The sequence below is a fragment of the Dryobates pubescens genome, chromosome 2 (assembly GCF_014839835.1).
Source record: "Dryobates pubescens isolate bDryPub1 chromosome 2, bDryPub1.pri, whole genome shotgun sequence".
In the NCBI taxonomy this organism is placed as follows: domain Eukaryota; kingdom Metazoa; phylum Chordata; class Aves; order Piciformes; family Picidae; genus Dryobates; species Dryobates pubescens.
The window spans coordinates 35,527,368-35,545,369 of NC_071613.1; the positions used below are offsets into that span (position 1 = coordinate 35,527,368).

General features: G+C 37.1%; 1 protein-coding gene across 7 annotated transcripts in view; it reads left to right on the plus strand.

The window, feature by feature from the left end:
• The window catches only part of LOC104309259 (sodium channel protein type 1 subunit alpha), a 94,934-nt gene that overhangs the window by 42,943 nt on the left and 33,989 nt on the right, over positions 1-18,002 (plus strand). For 5 of the 7 annotated variants that reach the window (XM_054174890.1, XM_054174882.1, XM_054174929.1 and 2 more), the window contains 11 exons: positions 352-624; positions 5,824-5,887; positions 7,463-7,604; positions 7,756-7,962; positions 8,427-8,732; positions 9,454-9,834; positions 10,975-11,107; positions 11,983-12,221; positions 14,471-14,644; positions 15,238-15,594; positions 16,260-16,742. In XM_054174890.1, coding sequence (XP_054030865.1) covers positions 352-624; positions 5,824-5,887; positions 7,463-7,604; positions 7,756-7,962; positions 8,427-8,732; positions 9,454-9,834; positions 10,975-11,107; positions 11,983-12,221; positions 14,471-14,644; positions 15,238-15,594; positions 16,260-16,742 — 2,759 coding nt within the window. The remainder of the gene's footprint in view (positions 1-351; positions 625-5,823; positions 5,888-7,462; positions 7,605-7,755; positions 7,963-8,426; positions 8,733-9,453; positions 9,835-10,974; positions 11,108-11,982; positions 12,222-14,470; positions 14,645-15,237; positions 15,595-16,259; positions 16,743-18,002) is intronic. The other 2 variants (XM_054174922.1, XM_054174914.1) reach the window with 1 other exon arrangement.

Below are 18,002 nucleotides of genomic sequence, written 5' to 3' on the forward strand. Positions count from 1 at the left end.
GGTTTGGGGCAAGAGGTATTGACAAAAAACCAACCAAACAAAAAACCCCACGTTTATGGGAGATTTATGTACAGCATGAATAAAAAAAAAAAGTAACTTGTTTTAGCATTAAAACAAGTGTTTTGAAATAAATGCAACCCATTTCATTCACAGTTTCAAATGGACATAAATTTCAATTCTTTATTCATTTTCACAAGTGAACAAGCTCTTCACAAAAATGTTATTTCACAGATGTTACAGTCATTTATTTGGGCTTCTGCATGAAATCTGTAACTTTACTGAGAGACACTATCATTTTTAAGCTTTAAAGAACTTTTGAACATCAGAATAAAAATTGCTTTACATTTGCAGGCTTGAAGACTATCGTGGGAGCCCTAATTCAGTCTGTGAAGAAGCTGTCGGATGTAATGATCCTGACTGTGTTTTGTCTGAGTGTATTTGCACTAATAGGGCTGCAGCTGTTCATGGGCAATTTGAGGAATAAATGCCTGCAGTGGCCTCCAGAAAATTTTACTTTGGATACAAACATTACTTCCCAGCTAAACAGCACCATAGGTGAAAATGGTACATTAGTTAATTCAACAGTGACTCCATTTGACTGGAAGGGGTACATTGAAGATGAAAGTAAGTATTGTCAGCACAATTCTTATTGAAGTGACTTGTGGATGACCCATTTTTTAGAAATAAGGAGGGGAAAGGATGATACATTTAATTGAGACAGAGAAGGAGATGTGTTTGTTTTCAGTCTTAGATCTGCTCCAAAGGCTAACATGGAAGAGGGAACATAGTCTGTCTACTTGATGCTGATCTTTCTTTCAGCTCCCTCTGCCAAATCCACAGAAAGTGGTCTAAAGGAGTTCTTAGAATTACTTGATAGTGTTAAACATTTTCTCTTCTGATACTCCACAGCAAGGTCAGCAACAGAGCACTATGTTGTTTCTGACAGATATCAGAGACTTAGGACATTCAGTGAGGAGTCCAATGATGGAGTTCCCAGTATTTCCACCTTCTATCCATTTGTGTGCTTCACTATTATTATTAGAAAGAAGGTGATTTAAAAGCTTTAAAAATTGCTTTATTACTTTGGGGTTTTTGGGTTTTTTTTCTGATGAAGTTTAAGCTCAGTTTTCTTATCAACTTCACCACAGGCATAAAAACCAAATTATTCCCTATAATTAGTCACTGTCTCTGAGGTATTTCGAGACTGTTCTTATGTTGCTGTGCCATGTTATCTCCTCTTTTAGTCGTCTTTTTGTATGCTAAGCAAACCAGATTATTAACGTTTTGCTCCTACAATTTATTTTGTAGATATTGGTCTCTCATTTGGATCTTCTCTTTTTGTAAAAATACTTCTTAAGGTGCACTACCCACATCTAAGCATGTCTCCTCTACATGATGCATACTAAGTAGAGAAAAAGGATTACATAGTAACATCATTATTTATTCTTCTGTTTGATATAGCCTAGGCTAGGGCTTTCTGTTCTTTGTGATTTTAGCATCATGAAAACCTGTTCAGCTTGTGGTCTACCTGCTCCTGAATTACCTAGATTAGTGAAAACCTTGAAGAGCAGCAATATCAGACAAACCTTGCCAGAAGCTTTGTTGTATCTATCCATTGTGATAATTTCCCAAAATAGGAGTTTTCCAACCAGATTTGCTGATGCCAAACAGTGTGGCAAACTGAGAATAGAGAAATGCATTTCAGCACAGTTAAATGGGAGGTTACAAACCTAATCTTCCTATCCTAAAAATCAGTGCTGCACAATTCATATTGAGACAGGTTCACATGCATAAAGACTGTAATGGAGAGCATACATCATCTTTAACAGTGAAAGTTACTTTTGGAGGAAAATAAGAACTAAAGGGGAAAGAGTGGGGAAAAAAGGGAAAACTATCCAGAGTGGCCTTATGCAAAGAGAAGTGGTGGAGTCCCCAGGTGAGTTTCCTTCCTTGGGTATCCTTTCTGGTACAGCAGTGATTGCTTCATCATACTTTTCCCATAGCAACAGTGTGTTTTTCGTGAACATCTCCTCAAACTCCCTCGAGATTGTTCCTGCTTACAGTACTAATTGGAATGTACTTTGATCAGTGCAAGTGCTGCATGGGTGGTTGGTTTTTAAGCTCATACATGCATATTATTAGGTCACCTAATATAAACCAAAAGCTACAAGGAAGAAGTAGCATACCCGAGAGAATTGCATCCCATGGGTACCTTCTACAACAAAAATGTGTTTGCAGGTTTAATATCATAAGAATAAAACAACACAAAAAACAGCATGAGAACAAGGGGGAAATAGTGTCACAGAGGCTCTGGAGCCACTGACACAGCAGTTTATGTGAGAAATTGCAGAACTGCAACTGAGAGGCAGGATATAGAAATGCTACTGGAATGCCCTTAGCAATAGAGAGATGCTAAGGCGCTGTGGAGCAGTGAGAACTGGTAGATTAAGGCCAAAAAGCTAAATAATACCCTGTTTGCATAAGTAACTTATTGTCTAGAAAGGCAGCATTACTCCTGTGTTTTCCACTTTTGTATTTGCTACTGGAATACTATATAAAATTCAATTTAGATAGAACATTGAAAAATCAGAGGATGTTCAGAAAAGCACAGAATGACTAAAGGGTTGGAAAACATGCTTTGTACCAAGATAGACCAGGAGCTCAACCTACTTAGCATATCAAAGAGGAGGTTTAAGGGGTGACTTGATCACAATTTTGAAAAACCTCATGGGAAACAGAAGTTTCATCATAGACATATCTTTGATCTAGCAATCAAGTTTCAATAGCTGCAACTCAAAGCCTGACAAATTTTAACATGAGACAGCTTCTAATAGTGCTCGCACAGATGATCAATGACTAGGATGGATTTCCATCTAATTTTCATAAAGCAAGATGCAATTTTTTGGTGAAACTCACTTTACTTGAACACGTGAATTCATGTAGATCCCATGCCTAAGGGTATAATACCATCTAAGCAAAGTCTCCTCATGAAGACCTAGACTTCAAGGTCAAACTTAATTTCCTGGCTCTTTAACAAAGAATCTATAAACTCAAGCTCTGATTTCACTTGATTTAAAGAAGGCCTGAAGACTCCTAAGAAACAAAGCTGAACTGAATTTGTTGCAAAATGTACTTTATTGAATGGCTAGTTGAACCTTTGGTATATTTCATATGTATTGTGAAATTTTAATGAAATTATGAGTTGTCTTATGACATTAATAGGCATGCCTTTGCTCACTAGCAGTTTCAAAGATAAAAGTTACCTTATCACAGCTTTCTGCTGTCTTTTTGAAGGTGGGCAGACAAGATACAGAAATGATTCTTAAACCAGCAGTTTCACAGAGCAGTAGGACACGACTTACCTAGAGCTCAGAACAGTGCAATGGCACTGTCCTTTTAAGGAATTATAAAACTGTTTATGCCAATAGTTGTGCAGAGCATGTTAAAAAGGGGTGTGACACCCAATTTACACTGAGCTCATTTTAAAAAATACTATTTAGAGAAACTATGTAAGCACTCCTGGAATTAGTGAGTCAAGAACTCCTTTATGAAATTTTATATATTTCATGCTAGGTAAGTTAGAGTTTATCTTTACAAACCTGTTAAAAGCGATTGACTTTTTCTGGGAAACAACATCTTCCAATCTATTTTGTGATTTAACATTTATTCTCAGTCATCATGCTAATTTTACCCAAACAACTGTAATTCCCCTTGAAGTGCTCACCTACTAGGGTTTTTTTTCCCCCCATTTCCTAGTCAGAGAAAGGGGAACCAGACATAGACCTTTGATGCAGTGAGGAACATTTCATATTACTTTGGTACAATATAATTCAGTTTTGCATCTAGTGAGAGTTAGATTTATATCGCTCAGCTTCCTATCATCATAACATTTCGAGCTTTTATCACAGTGTCAGTGCACTCAGAGAAAGCTTGGGTGGCTCTTCTTTCTTATGGAGCTGGCAAGTACCGCATGCTTACAGGGCATATCTTGTCCAAACCACAGAACATTAGAATACAGACCCTATTTCAGCAGTTCAGCTCAGCTGATGCAGTACAGATCCCAACTGACCGTTCCATGTAAACTACATCGAGTCAGGTTTGCATCCTACCCAATCAGCTGCTATGTCCCACCATGTTTTAATCATGATTACCTGACATAATGCAGATTCAGATTTGCTTCATAAGAGTCAGCTGTGGTCAGCATCATGTCAGCGAACTCACGATTACTTAGAACTGTGTTCCAGCAGAGCACAGTTCTGTTCTGCATACCAGTCCAGACTGACAGTGGCCACACATAAGGTTGTGCACTAGCTCAGTATAGATTTTACCCTGTAAGACACAGGTGTATCATCAGACACTGAAACTGATTTCTTCACAGTGTCAGAAAAAGGTCTACATATAGCTTAAACCCTAACTTTTCCAAATGGTGAATTTCACACACAGGATGGGAAGATGCAACTGGCCAGTGTACCATGTCCCTCCTGTGGCATATAAATGTGCTGAGCCAATAGCTTGTGATGTCTCCTTAGACTCAGAATTCATTAGCTTCTGCAGTAGTCCTGCTTGGGTGGCAACAGTCAAGTTTAAGCTCAGCTGCACTGGTGTCATTTTAAATGAGATCATTTTAAGTAATTCTAACAGACCAGTTCAATGGAAAGTTAATCCAATGTGGGATTTAAATTTTCACAAGAGGCAAAAAAGGTACCACCTTAACACTGAAGCTTCTGTGCTTCAGTATTGAGAGCTGAGGAGGTGCTCCACAAAGTACTGCCACATCTCTACTCTCTCCTTGTAAACATCCTAAGGCAAAACTTAGTTGGTCTACGTTGGAAATGGGATACTGGGTACATGGTCTGACCCTGTATAAATTGGATCCTTAAGTCTGTGATAAAATGGTAGGTTGTTACTAGAGGAGGAAGAACCTCCTGTGATAATTCTTCCAAAATCAAAAACTTAGCAACTGTAGGGGAAAAAGAAAAGCACTTCTCAAGCTTATAGTCAAAGTGCATTTTAATAAACAAATGTTTTGCACATAATCTCTTTATTCTTCCAATAGACAGGTCAATGTCTTTGTTATTTAAATAATCTAAAATGTCCTTTACATAGAGAATTACTATGCACATTATAGGATGGTTGGCTACAGGGTAATTTAGTGAAACCGTTACACAGTTTTTCTTTCCTAAAATGATCAATGGTCTTATCATATACTCCTACACAAGTCAGTGACTGTTGCAGTAATGCTGTCCAAGTTACATTTAGATTTATACCGGAGCTTTCATACCAATCAGTGGGCTAATTGCAGCATGTATGCAACTGCAACAGTAAGAGCCATTGGCACATTCAGGGTTTTTTGTGGAGCTCACATATTAGATCATTGTCACAAGCGTTTGTAAGTGGCAACCTGGAACCTTAGCCAATGCTGATCAGAATGTCTGAGATAAATTATCACTATAGTTTTTCAGACACAATTCAATTATTATGATAAATAACTCTACAATATAATTTCACAAAGTGTGATTTAGTTCAGTGATCAGATTTAAGAGAGATCGGTTCATCTCATCTACATACAGCAGCATTTGACAGAATTTTCAGTATTTTGGCAGAGCTTTACCAACAGTAAGTGCTGTGAGTGGTAGCACTCACTGCAATTCATATTGTCATTCACTCTAAAGTTGTGTTCCTACTGACAAAAAGTACTGCTTTTTAAAAATTGCATCCAAAATCACCTTACCACTTTTAGAGTGAACTATTTATTTCATAGAACTGAACCAAAACTTTCATATTCAGGACTTAATAATATTTTAAAAATTCTTTTCTATACAGGTCATTTTTATTTTCTGGAAGGGCAAGCTGATGCTCTGCTTTGTGGAAACAGTTCTGATGCTGGGTAAGACCAAATTTCACATATTATTACACTGTACATAAATTAGATCCATGTTCTTTAGATGTGCAGTTGGAGGGTGGGGGTATATTTCTTTAACATAAGAAATACTAATATTTTACACTGGACTGAGGATTTGGGTTCTTGGTCAGAGCTCAGTGGGTTGGTTAGATGAGTTTAGTATTTGCATGAAAGAATTAGTAATTTGGTATTAGTGTAGCTCTTGCCTGGATGAGATGTAAAAGACACAGCAGGTGAAAACACCTGTTAGTTTAGTTACAGCTGTGTATAGGAGTGCTAGCAGGCTCAGACACATAAGAAATACTGACACCAAAATTCATGTTACAACACAAATAAATCTGAATATGTTTTAGAATAGAATAAATAGAATAGAATAGAATAGAATAGGCCAGACCAGGTTGGAAGAGACCTTCAAGATCATCACGTCCAACCCATCAACCAATCCAACACCACCTAAACAACTAACCCATAGCACCAAGCACCCCATCAAGTCTCCTTCTGAAAACCTCCAATGACGGCGACTCCACCACCTCCCCAGGCAGCCCATTCCAATGGGCAATCACTCTCTCTGTATAGAACTTCTTCCTCACATCCAACCTAAACCTCCCCTGGCACAGCCTGAGACTGTGTCCTCTTGTTCTGGTACTGGCTGCCTGGGAGAAGAGACCAACATCCGTCCGTCCACAACCTCCCTTCAGGTAGTTGTAGAGAGTGATAAGGTCACCCCTGAGTCTCCTCTTCTCCAGGCTAAGCAACCCCAGCTCCCTCAGTCTTTCCTCATAGGGCTTGTGTTCCAAACCCCTCACCAACTTTGTTGCCCTTCTCTGGACTCGTTCCACCAAGTCAACATCCTTCCTAAACTGAGGGGCCCAGAACTGGACACAGTACTCGAGGCGTGGCCTAACCAGTGCAGTGTACAGGGGCAGAATGACCTCCCTGCTCCTGCTGGCCACACTGTTCTTGATGCAGGCCAGGATGCCATTGGCCCTCTTGGCTGCCTGGGCACACTGCAGGCTCATGTTCAGCCTACCATCAACCAGTACCCCCAGGTCCCTCTCCACCTGGCTGCTCTCCACCCACTCTGACCCCAGCCTGTAGCTCTGCATGGGGTTGTTGTGGCCAATGTGCAGAACTCAGCGCTTGGATGTGTTGAATCTCATGCCGTTGGACTCTGCCCATCTGTCCAGCCTGTCGAGGTCCCTCTGCAGAGCCTCTCTACCCTCCAACAGATCAACTCCTGCCCCCAGCTTGGTGTCGTCAGCAAATTTACTGATAATGGACTCAATGCCCTCGTCCAGATCATCAATAAAGATGTTAAAGAGAAAGACAAAGATGTTAGAAGCTCATATAAATTTTTGTAACAAAAATTTTTATGTGCCTTTCCAACTTAATGTTTCTAGTGTCCTTTAGCACAATTTTCTATTAAAAATCACAACTGCTATTATTTCTAGTCTGATTAACTAAAGAAAAATCCTCTTTCTCATCCAAATTTTCCTCTGGGCATTCCAGGTAATAATATTAAAATAACTATATAAAGTAATACTCTGTCTGTCTTTGTAGCCAGTGCCCAGAAGGATACACATGCGTGAAAGCTGGTAGAAACCCCAATTATGGCTATACAAGTTTTGACACTTTCAGCTGGGCTTTCTTGTCACTCTTTCGATTGATGACTCAGGACTTCTGGGAAAACCTTTATCAATTGGTGAGAATGTTTTCATACAATATAGACTAAATATGTTTTTGTCAATAATTCAAGAAGCCTACAATCACTCTCCTTTTATTATCTTAACAATATGAAAAGAAGAACATTTTTAAACTTGTTTTTGCTTATATATATATTTTCTTATTTCCAGACACTACGTGCCGCTGGGAAGACATACATGATATTTTTTGTTCTGGTGATTTTTCTGGGTTCTTTCTATCTGATCAACTTGATCCTGGCTGTGGTTGCCATGGCCTATGAAGAACAGAATCAAGCAACTATGGAAGAAGCAGAGCAGAAAGAGGCAGAATTTCAACAGATGCTGGAACAGCTAAAGAAGCAGCAAGAAGCAGCTCAGGTATAATTTATGGTGTAGTAATGTAAAAGAGTATGAATGTAGTTTTACTAGAGATATTCATCCTCTGCTTTCTGAATTTGGAGTTATAAAACACAGAGCAAGCTCATTTCTATTCTGCACTAAAGACAACATACTTTGAATGATCCAGGCATAATCAGGAAGGAATATTCAAAACTAGGTATATATTATTCATTATGTGTTTCTTAGTCTAGCATGATCATTACAGTTTGTTAGACTTCTGCATTTAAAAACTGCTAATGAAATATGGAAGAAGACTATAACCAACATATATCTTGGGACAACTGAGTAATAAAAATCAGAAAAAAAGAAAATAGGGAGAGGGTATTCTATGGAAAGTGTTAAGATCTAGGGATTTATGTATAGAAATTCTGTCTAGCTAAATTTAAACCCCCCATAACCTCATGCTTTGCTCAGTGACACAAATTCATTCTACAACATGGCAGGCAGCAGCGGTGGCAGCAGCAGCAGTAACAGCATCAGCAGAGTCCAGGGAGCCCAGCGCTGGAGGAGAAGCAGCAGGGCTATCAGAAAGTTCTTCGGAGGCATCAAAATTGAGCTCAAAGAGTGCAAAAGAGCGGAGAAATAGAAGGAAAAAACGAAAACAGAAGGAACAGTCTGGAGGTGAGGAAAAAGATGAAGATGAATTTCACAAGTCTGAATCAGAAGACAGCATCAGAAGGAAAGGTTTCCGATTATCTATCGAAGGCAATAGACTGACGTATGAAAAGAAGTATTCTTCTCCCCATCAGGTATTACATCTTGTTATTTTTAGTAGAAGCATACATTTAAACCATTATAGGGTGTGGTACTGTAATACAACCCTACTGCCTAAAGGAAACACTGAGATTTTCATTGAGCTTTATTATTGTTGCTAGTGCTTGAGAGAAAGTGCTGTAGCTGCTACATTGCCTTCCAAAAACACCAAAAACCATGCAGAATTACATGTAACCTTATATCCTTAGTCTTGTATTAGGACTGTTTAAAAATCATATTAAAATATTATTTGGTTCTCAGGGAGGGAGAGAGGGGAGCAGGGTGTGGTTAATCTAGCCTTACTAAAATGCTATGGCATTTTCCTATTATGATAACTTCATATTTTCCTCCTGCTTTGGTGATGTTTGGAAATTGGTTCAATCTGTGCAGGACATTGCGTAGATGAAAGAATGTGCATGTATAGACTCCTTTTTCTTCTTGATGGATATTATGTAACTACTCTGCTTAGCAGCTCCGACATTAGGAGAAAGGAGTGCTCAAAAATTGGTTCTAAGAACCCATGACTGGTGGTATTTTTATCTGACAATATAAGTGATTAGATACATTAAAAAAAAAATAATAAAATTGCAGCAACATTTAGCTTCTGGGAAAAATGCTTACTGTTACTTTAAGAAAAAAAATTCCCCTATGCTATACTAATAGCAATGCTAAATTTGAACATTTCAGCTGCTAATCCCAAATTTTGTTTGCCTGCAGTCTTTGCTGAGCATTCGAGGCTCCCTCTTCTCTCCAAGGCGCAACAGCAGAACAAGTCTTTTCAGCTTCAGAGGTAGAGCAAAGGATATAGGATCAGAGAATGACTTTGCTGATGATGAGCACAGCACTTTTGAAGACAATGATAGCAGAAGAGATTCTCTTTTTGTGCCGCGCAGACACGGTGAACGGCGCAACAGTAACATTAGTCAGGCCAGTAGGTCATCCAGGATGCTGGCAGTGTTTCCAGTGAATGGGAAGATGCACAGCACTGTGGATTGCAATGGGGTGGTTTCCCTGGTTGGTGGACCATCAGTTCCTACATCGCCTGTTGGACAGCTTCTGCCAGAGGTGATAATAGATAAACCAGCTACTGATGACAATGTAAGAAAGTTTTACATAGCTTAGGCATCGTGGCCATTTGTTACTGCACCAGCCAGTGTTTTCTACAGAATGGAACCCTTGGCAATGCTTCCTGGTTGGTCAAGCTGTGAATGCTCCTGCATCTTGTAAAATCTTTAATAAATATAACAGCTAAGATAGGTTTGCAGCTTAGCATTTACTTACAAATACGCTTATAACTAATAAATGCAAGCCACAGTTTCCAAGTAATAAAATATTAACTTACACATTCATAAAAGCACTATGCTTTCCTATATTTCTGTGTATTACTTTTGCTGATCTAAAGGTCCATCTGGATATGGTCTGCAAAATCATAGTTACTGTAAAACTGAAAATAGTGTATGAAAATGTTATTATATAACTGCAATCAGAATGATGCTATCACTTCATCAAAATTAACGTTAGTTAATTTTGATAACATTCTTCCTTATTGGCCATATTTAAGATGTAAGCAAGATTCTTTATTATCATTTATTTCTCATTCCTTTTCCATCCATTGTTGGTGGAGCTCTGTAGTGTAGATAACAAAGCGTTCGCTGAAAGATCACATTTCAATACATACTGCCAAAACTACAGATGCCTGTGCGAACATATGTGCAGCATATATTGCTGCCATTCTCTTACCATATACAAGGCAAGAGAAGATGTCTCAAAAAAAATTCTTGCTGAGTTCAAAGTTGTCTACTCACATTACTAAAAAAATACTAGCATGAGGAAGCATGAGGAAGTCAGACTTTTCTTACTTGCTATAGTTTGCCTCAGGAAAAAGGCTATTACGTTACAAACCCCAGCACATGCTGTCAGCAGGAACAAGGAAAAAAATGCAATTTGCAAAAATGTTATGCAGTATTTTGAACTCAATCCTTTCCCATTTAAATCATTTTCCTAGCTTGAAGAAATGTAGAAGTCAAGAAACTTCCTCTCGATCTTTAACAGTAGGTAACTATTGCCTCATACCTTTTAAAAATTATTTAAAAGATACTAAAAAGTAATAAAAGTCTGATGAGAAAAACTGAAGAGCACGACGCACGTACCCAGCCTAAGACATTAATAATAGGGCTCTATATATCATTTGCTTATCTTATTTCTCTAACTTGGTCTCACCTATTGTTCTCTGAACAGGGAGCCACTACAGAAACAGAAATGAGGAAGAGAATATCTGGCTCTTTTCATGTTTCTATGGACTTCCTGGAAGACCCAGCTTTAAGGGAAAGAGCCATGAGTATTGCTAGCATCCTCACAAATACTGTGGAAGGTGTGTGATATTTTAATGTTAATATTTAATTCCAATGGAATTCTGAAAATCTGAGCTGAAAAAAAATATTTTAAACAGCTTCATTAAGAGATACTATTCCACAAACTGACACATTTATCAATAAAAAAAAGGTCTTTATCCATTGAGGTTATTACATAAATAAGCATTAAATTTATTGCAGAAGCAAGCATTTCAATCTCATTGTTTTCCCACCATCTACCTCATGCTGTCATCAGGAATACAGTTATGTTTGATGATCACAACTGAGCAGATGCTTATGCAGAGTAATTAAAAATACACTGTTTGACACAAAAAAGCCACTGAACATTTTTTAAATATATGCAATCATTGTTAAAATATATGCATATTTTTGGCAGTTATATTCATCCAGTTACTTTTTAAGGAAATGCTATTCTAGGTGTTTTTCTTTAACTGGGAATAAAAATTATACTGAAATTTTTTACCTAAGCACCACAAATTTCAACATAAAAATACTTACATAATAGAACAGTAAGTGGGAGTGACAGGCTGAAGTGTAATTAAGAAACAAATACATAATACAACTCAATGCATAAATTAATAGAGTGGCATAGTAATTGGAATACAAAGAAGTTGTTCTTGATAGATAAGCTTTGAATTAACCAAATACTTTTGATATCAATTTTTAAAGACTTTCTTGAATAGTCCTTGTTGTTAGAGCATGGGACTTTTAATCCCAGAGGTTTCTGCCCCACATTGATTGAACAATTGTATTGCGCTTAGTTACAGTCCTGTAAATAAAAGGCTTACTGGAGGTTAATCAGTGCCAGTACAAGTTTAACAACTTGATTAGTACAATTCATACAGTAACTTGTATGAACTTTCTTTCCCCACAGAACTTGAAGAATCAAGACAGAAATGCCCACCGTGTTGGTATAAATTTGCAAATATTTTCTTGATCTGGGACTGCAGTCCACACTGGTTAAAAGTAAAACATATCGTCAACTTAGTGGTAATGGACCCGTTTGTTGACCTGGCTATTACAATTTGCATTGTTTTAAATACACTCTTTATGGCTATGGAACATTATCCAATGACCGATGAATTTAACAACGTGCTTTCAGTTGGAAATTTGGTAAGTTTGTTGGGGTTTTATGCTCGCAATTTAGAAGCAAGTATGTCTAAAGGAAGTGGAAGAAGGAGTTAAACAGCTTTTCTTTTTTCACTCTTTAGGAAGTAGATTTATTGGACATTTATGGCCCTCCAGATATGACCATCAGAACAGTTTTGGAAATGTCACTGTAAACCCTGGCTTATGTAACTTATGATACTGTATAATCAAAATATTGCAATGTTCTGGAAAATCAAATTAAAAAAATTTTAAATGGCACCAATGCTACATTAAGTAAAGTCACTCTCAAACAGCAGTTGATCTGTCTGACTACCAAAGCAGGAACACATTACTTTTATAAAAAAAATCTATGCAAATAAATGCAAGGTTATTTTTTTTCAGTCAATACAATACAAATCTTTAAATGATGAATCTGTTTCCCAAATGCAGGTTTGCAATAGCTAAGAGAGTCATTTTAAAGCCTTCCTAGAATTGTCTTCTGTAAAAGGCTTTAAATGTGGATATGTGGATTGTTTTCTTTATATGCTTTATAGAAAGATATCAAAAATATTCTACAGCATTTTTTCTTCTTATAGTTTTAATATTATTTTATCATCATATAATTATTATATTTTCCTTGTGTGTCAACTGTATTTTCTCCCTTCTACTTCAAAAAGATAAATTATTAAAGAATTCAGGAGTTAATTTTTTGTAGCTCTGATGCTTTTGAACTGACAGGTTTGATCACCTAGAGGTATCTGCAGCTGCAGTCCTACTTTGTCTCTTATTTTAAGAATTGATTTCTTATAATGGTATTTTTAATATTCCTTGTTTTGTAATAAGAAATATCATCTCTGGTAATGTAAATAACTACAGAATTTAAAAGGGAGAATTAATAGATAAATGCATAGCTGGTTTGCATATACTTAATAAAATTGAAACTCTGAATCTGAGTTTCCATGTAGCATTTTATAGGCTTGTTTTCCAAGAAGAAAATTACATATAAATCTTGGTGTACATCCGACTACAAAGGAGAAAGAGCCTAGCTATGAGTACTGCACTCTTCCAGTCTTAGGCTCCCTGACATAAACCCCTTCTGCAATATAGATGACTCTCAGGGTTCTCCTGCTCCAGTAATTCCTCTTAAAAGCTCCTTGAGAACTTCATCAGTCTGATCATTTGGAAATTAACCAGTGTTTCAAACTGTATTTATCCATTTCTGCCTCTTCTTCAGTGGCTCCAGTCCTGTAGCTGAAAAAATAGTAACCTTTCCATCTCTGGTATTTATATCTGGAATGCATTTAAAGGTTGTAATAAAATCTATCCTGAGCACTGGAGTTTCTTGGCAGAGCAAATCAGACTCTTCTTGCCCAGCTCCTGATTATTACAGATAGATTATTCTCTGTAGCTGTTCTATTTTCTGTTCCACTTGCTTGAAAATGGGTTATCAGAACCAATAAAGAAAGCTTTTCAGACTAGGGCTCAGGCAGCTTTTAACAGTGGTTTCCTATTCTACAGGAAATTTGTCTAAGAATTCTCCCAAAGCACTCAGGGTCATTACCTTGATGGCTCCAAAATATGATTCTTCTTCATCAGTATAGCTTCCTATGATTACCAGCAATATCATGCATCCTTAAATGCTCTCTCATTGCTGACATCAAAGTGACTGAGCCAATCGACTTCACTGAACTTACTGGTGACATCCAGGTAGAAGATCCTTGGCTTCAGCAAGTTGTTATATCTCACTTGATCCCATATCCCATTTGATCCTCATCTAGTATAAATAATCATGTCTCTGCTGAGTCAAATGGGATTATGGCAGGTTGTACCAGCAAAGGAGCTCCCTTTCTGGAATCTTAGATTTGGCCTCACTCATGATGCTGTATACTGTAATTAGAATACCAAGAAAGACGTTATATTGTATAATTTCTTGAAAAGCATTCTGGTTTCTGTTGTGAAAATCAAATTTGCAATATTGTTTCTACAGTACATGAGAAAATCCATAGCCTGATGGAGTTGAAATTGGGTCATAAATGTTATAAAGCAGAAGTTTATGTAATTTGTTTAGGATAAAATCTAATTAATTGAAAAAAAGATTGGAACTTGTTAAAGGAAGGTGGACATAATAAATCACTAGAGTACACTGAACTATTTTTAAGTATCAGTTTTGGATAAGACATTGCAGATACATAGCTGGAACTAAAATCCTAGACGAGCTAAATCTGTAGGTATTATATTTCACAATTCAATAACAAACTGCATTTTGAATTCAGGTCTTCACTGGAATCTTCACAGCAGAAATGTTTCTCAAGATAATTGCAATGGATCCTTACTATTATTTCCAGGAAGGCTGGAATATTTTTGATGGTTTTATTGTAACCCTTAGCTTGGTTGAGCTTGGTCTTGCAGATGTGGAAGGGCTCTCAGTTCTCCGATCATTCAGATTGGTAAATATACATCAGTTACACTCACTGTGGGGTTCATGCCTTAATTTGCTTGACATGTGCCATGATACTAATTCTGATATCTCTTTCCTTAGTAGAAACCTTTATTACTTGTGGTATCTTACTGTCTTCAAAGGGAATTGATAGTGATCCAGACAAATAGTGGGTGCCCTGGGCCTATTTCCATTGTATTCGATGTATGCACACACTTTAAACATCCTGCTATGCAGAAACAAATCGACTCACTAGATGTGTTGTGCTATGATTGGCATCATTGGAATAGATCTGCTTTACAAGTGCTGGTAGAAAAGTAGCCTAGATGATTTCAACAGATGAATCCTAGATTTTAAATTCCATCTAATATGACTGGCAACTTCTCTGGCCTTCAGAAAATCTATGTTTTGAGGATATCAAGCTCTAACTTCACAAAATTTTATTGACTGAACTTTCCATCTTCATGCATGTAGCAAGAGAACATCCTCTGAAAAGTCATACTCAGAGCATGCTTTGCAGTAATATCCTTCAACAAATTAACATTACAATATCTTTGTGTCTTTCTTGCTGGTTGTCCTTATAATGTTTTTCTTTTCTTCCAGTTGCGAGTTTTCAAACTGGCAAAATCTTGGCCAACTCTAAATATGCTAATTAAGATTATTGGCAACTCAGTGGGAGCTCTAGGAAATCTGACCCTGGTGCTGGCCATCATTGTGTTCATTTTTGCTGTGGTTGGAATGCAGCTGTTTGGGAAAAACTACAAGGAATGTGTCTGTAAAATTGCAAGTGACTGTGTGCTTCCACGCTGGCACATGCAAGACTTTTTTCACTCTTTTCTGATCGTATTTCGAGTGCTGTGTGGAGAATGGATAGAAACAATGTGGGACTGCATGGAGGTTGCTGGCCAAGCCATGTGCCTTACTGTTTTCATGATGGTCATGGTGATTGGAAACCTAGTGGTATGTAATCAAAGCATTAGTAAAAAATTATTTGGCACTAGAGTGGACTCAGTTCTGAAGTGAACTAAGTGCTCTGATTCTGCTTCCAGAAGCACTTAAGCAGGTGGTTTCAGGCCATGCTAAAGTTAATCTTAAGAGCTTTTTTGGATTGGTAGCAAAGTATTCTGCAATATCAAAATCCCAAGAATGTTAGTGAACACTTAGTCACATTCTTAATTTGTATTTGGCTCTGTATTTTGTGCTTCAAATAATTTTAGTTTATGGGCTGTTTATGAACCACTTGCTGTGGGCTTTCTTTTTTATCCCTATGATTAGTCATGTAAATAATCTAATTTCTGATGTGCAATGTGATAAACTTTTTTAATGATGCTGAATAGCAGACGTGCTATCTCCATTTTTAGACTATAAGCATTTACACCATAAGATTTACATACTCTGGGGATTTAAAGACATTTACAGATATTATTCAGTAGTAGGAATATTTTTGAATAGTGAGCTTGAGCTAACAAACTTATAAAAGCTCATTTTTTATGAAGAAGATAAGAACGTTGGAGGGTAATTTTTTTGTTTGTTTGTTACAATGTCAACAATATGACAACTTTTACAAAATGAGAGTCCTTTGTTGGGATATAGTCTAGAATGTCCTCTTTTTTATCTTTCTACAGGTACTGAACCTATTTTTGGCCTTGCTATTGAGCTCATTCAGTGCAGACAACCTTGCCGTGACAGATGATGACAATGAAATGAATAACCTCCAAATTGCTGTAGCAAGAATGCAGAAGGGCATAGATTATGTGAAAAGAAAAGCACGTGAATTCATCCAGAAAGCTTTTGTTAAAAAACAAAAAGCTTTAGATGAAATCAAACCACTTGATGATTTGAACAACAAAAATAGCTGTATTTCTAACCATACAACTGTGGAACTAAGCAAGGACCATGACTATATTAAAGATGTAAATGGAACTACAAGTGGTATAGGCACAGGTAGCAGTGTGGAAAAATACATTATTGATGAGAGCGATTACATGTCATTCATAAACAACCCAAGTCTCACAGTGACAGTGCCAATTGCTGTGGGTGAATCCGACTTTGAAAATCTAAACACAGAGGAATTTAGTAGTGAATCAGATCTGGAAGAAAGCAAAGAGGTATTTAGACATTTTGTGCATTTCTCTCTTGTCTTTTGAGTATTTTCCTTATTTTCAGCATAAGCCAGTATATTCAGTTCTTGATCATTTGTTATTTTGACACTTCTTTGTAGATGGGTATATATGATTGTATAAATAAGAGCTTAATGTTTGATGAACAAAAATGTGAGAAAGGGTTAAAAATTACAGTCCTCAAGAGGAGATAAGAGACTAGGGTTGGGAGACCAAACTAATTCAGAAGAACTCTATATTGTCTGTATGGTAGTTGCAATGTGGTAGGGCAGTGTGTTGTCTTAGCTACAGCCTTATTCCACCAGAAACTTTTCTTTCCCTCCTCTAAGAAGGGTCATACATCTCCCTCAATTCTGCTTTTCTGTTGAGCATGTATGAACCAAAAAACAGACAGTTTATTTTGTATTTCCTTTAGACCCTCTAATTAATTTAGATGTTAAAATTGTCAGATCTTCTAGACCTAGATTCTCACAAAAAGTTTTAATCATAGACTCTTCATATACTTCAAATTCACTTAGTCATTAAAATTGAAAAACAGTATCAACAGACAAAAATATCTCATGTTGCTAAGGGAATGCCAAAGCCACGTTGAGAACTGTATTCTTAACAGAACAATTTAAGGCCATAATTGTTCCTTTACATGACTTTGTGTGTGTGTGTGTCTCACACAATAGCATAATTTGCAAAGCAGCTATACTTGCTGTGACTTAGTTTGGTGAAATTTTAGTCAAATCAGCAAATTACCTTCCCAGACACTTAACAAGATTAATTTTCTGAGTTGGGGAATCTCAACCTTTAACTAGCTAGTTTCCATTCTAGTTTCTTTGTTGGTTAGCTCATCTTCCCCTGTCATTGTTATACTGCCAACAGTACTTCAGACACACAATTTTAGGCTAGCAGAATTCCATAGTTTCTGTTCTCCACAGAAACCCAGCATTAAGCTAAGCACCATCTTTGGATCCTCCTCAGGGAAGGGAGACCTGTACAAAACAGCCTTTCCCCATGGCAACCTATTTCAGAAACAGAGTTCCCATTTCTCAATTAATACCTGAAGCATTACTACTTTTCCTGTTAAATATTATCCACAATGTCTTATAAATTTGCTCTGACTCGAGCCTCTGAACCACTACCACAACAGAGATTCTAAAAATGCATTTGAGCACATTTTGAACTTGCACAAGCAGGAAAATTTCAGAATAAAATAACATTTAAACAAAGATCCATTGGAAAAAAACCCCAATGACTGGT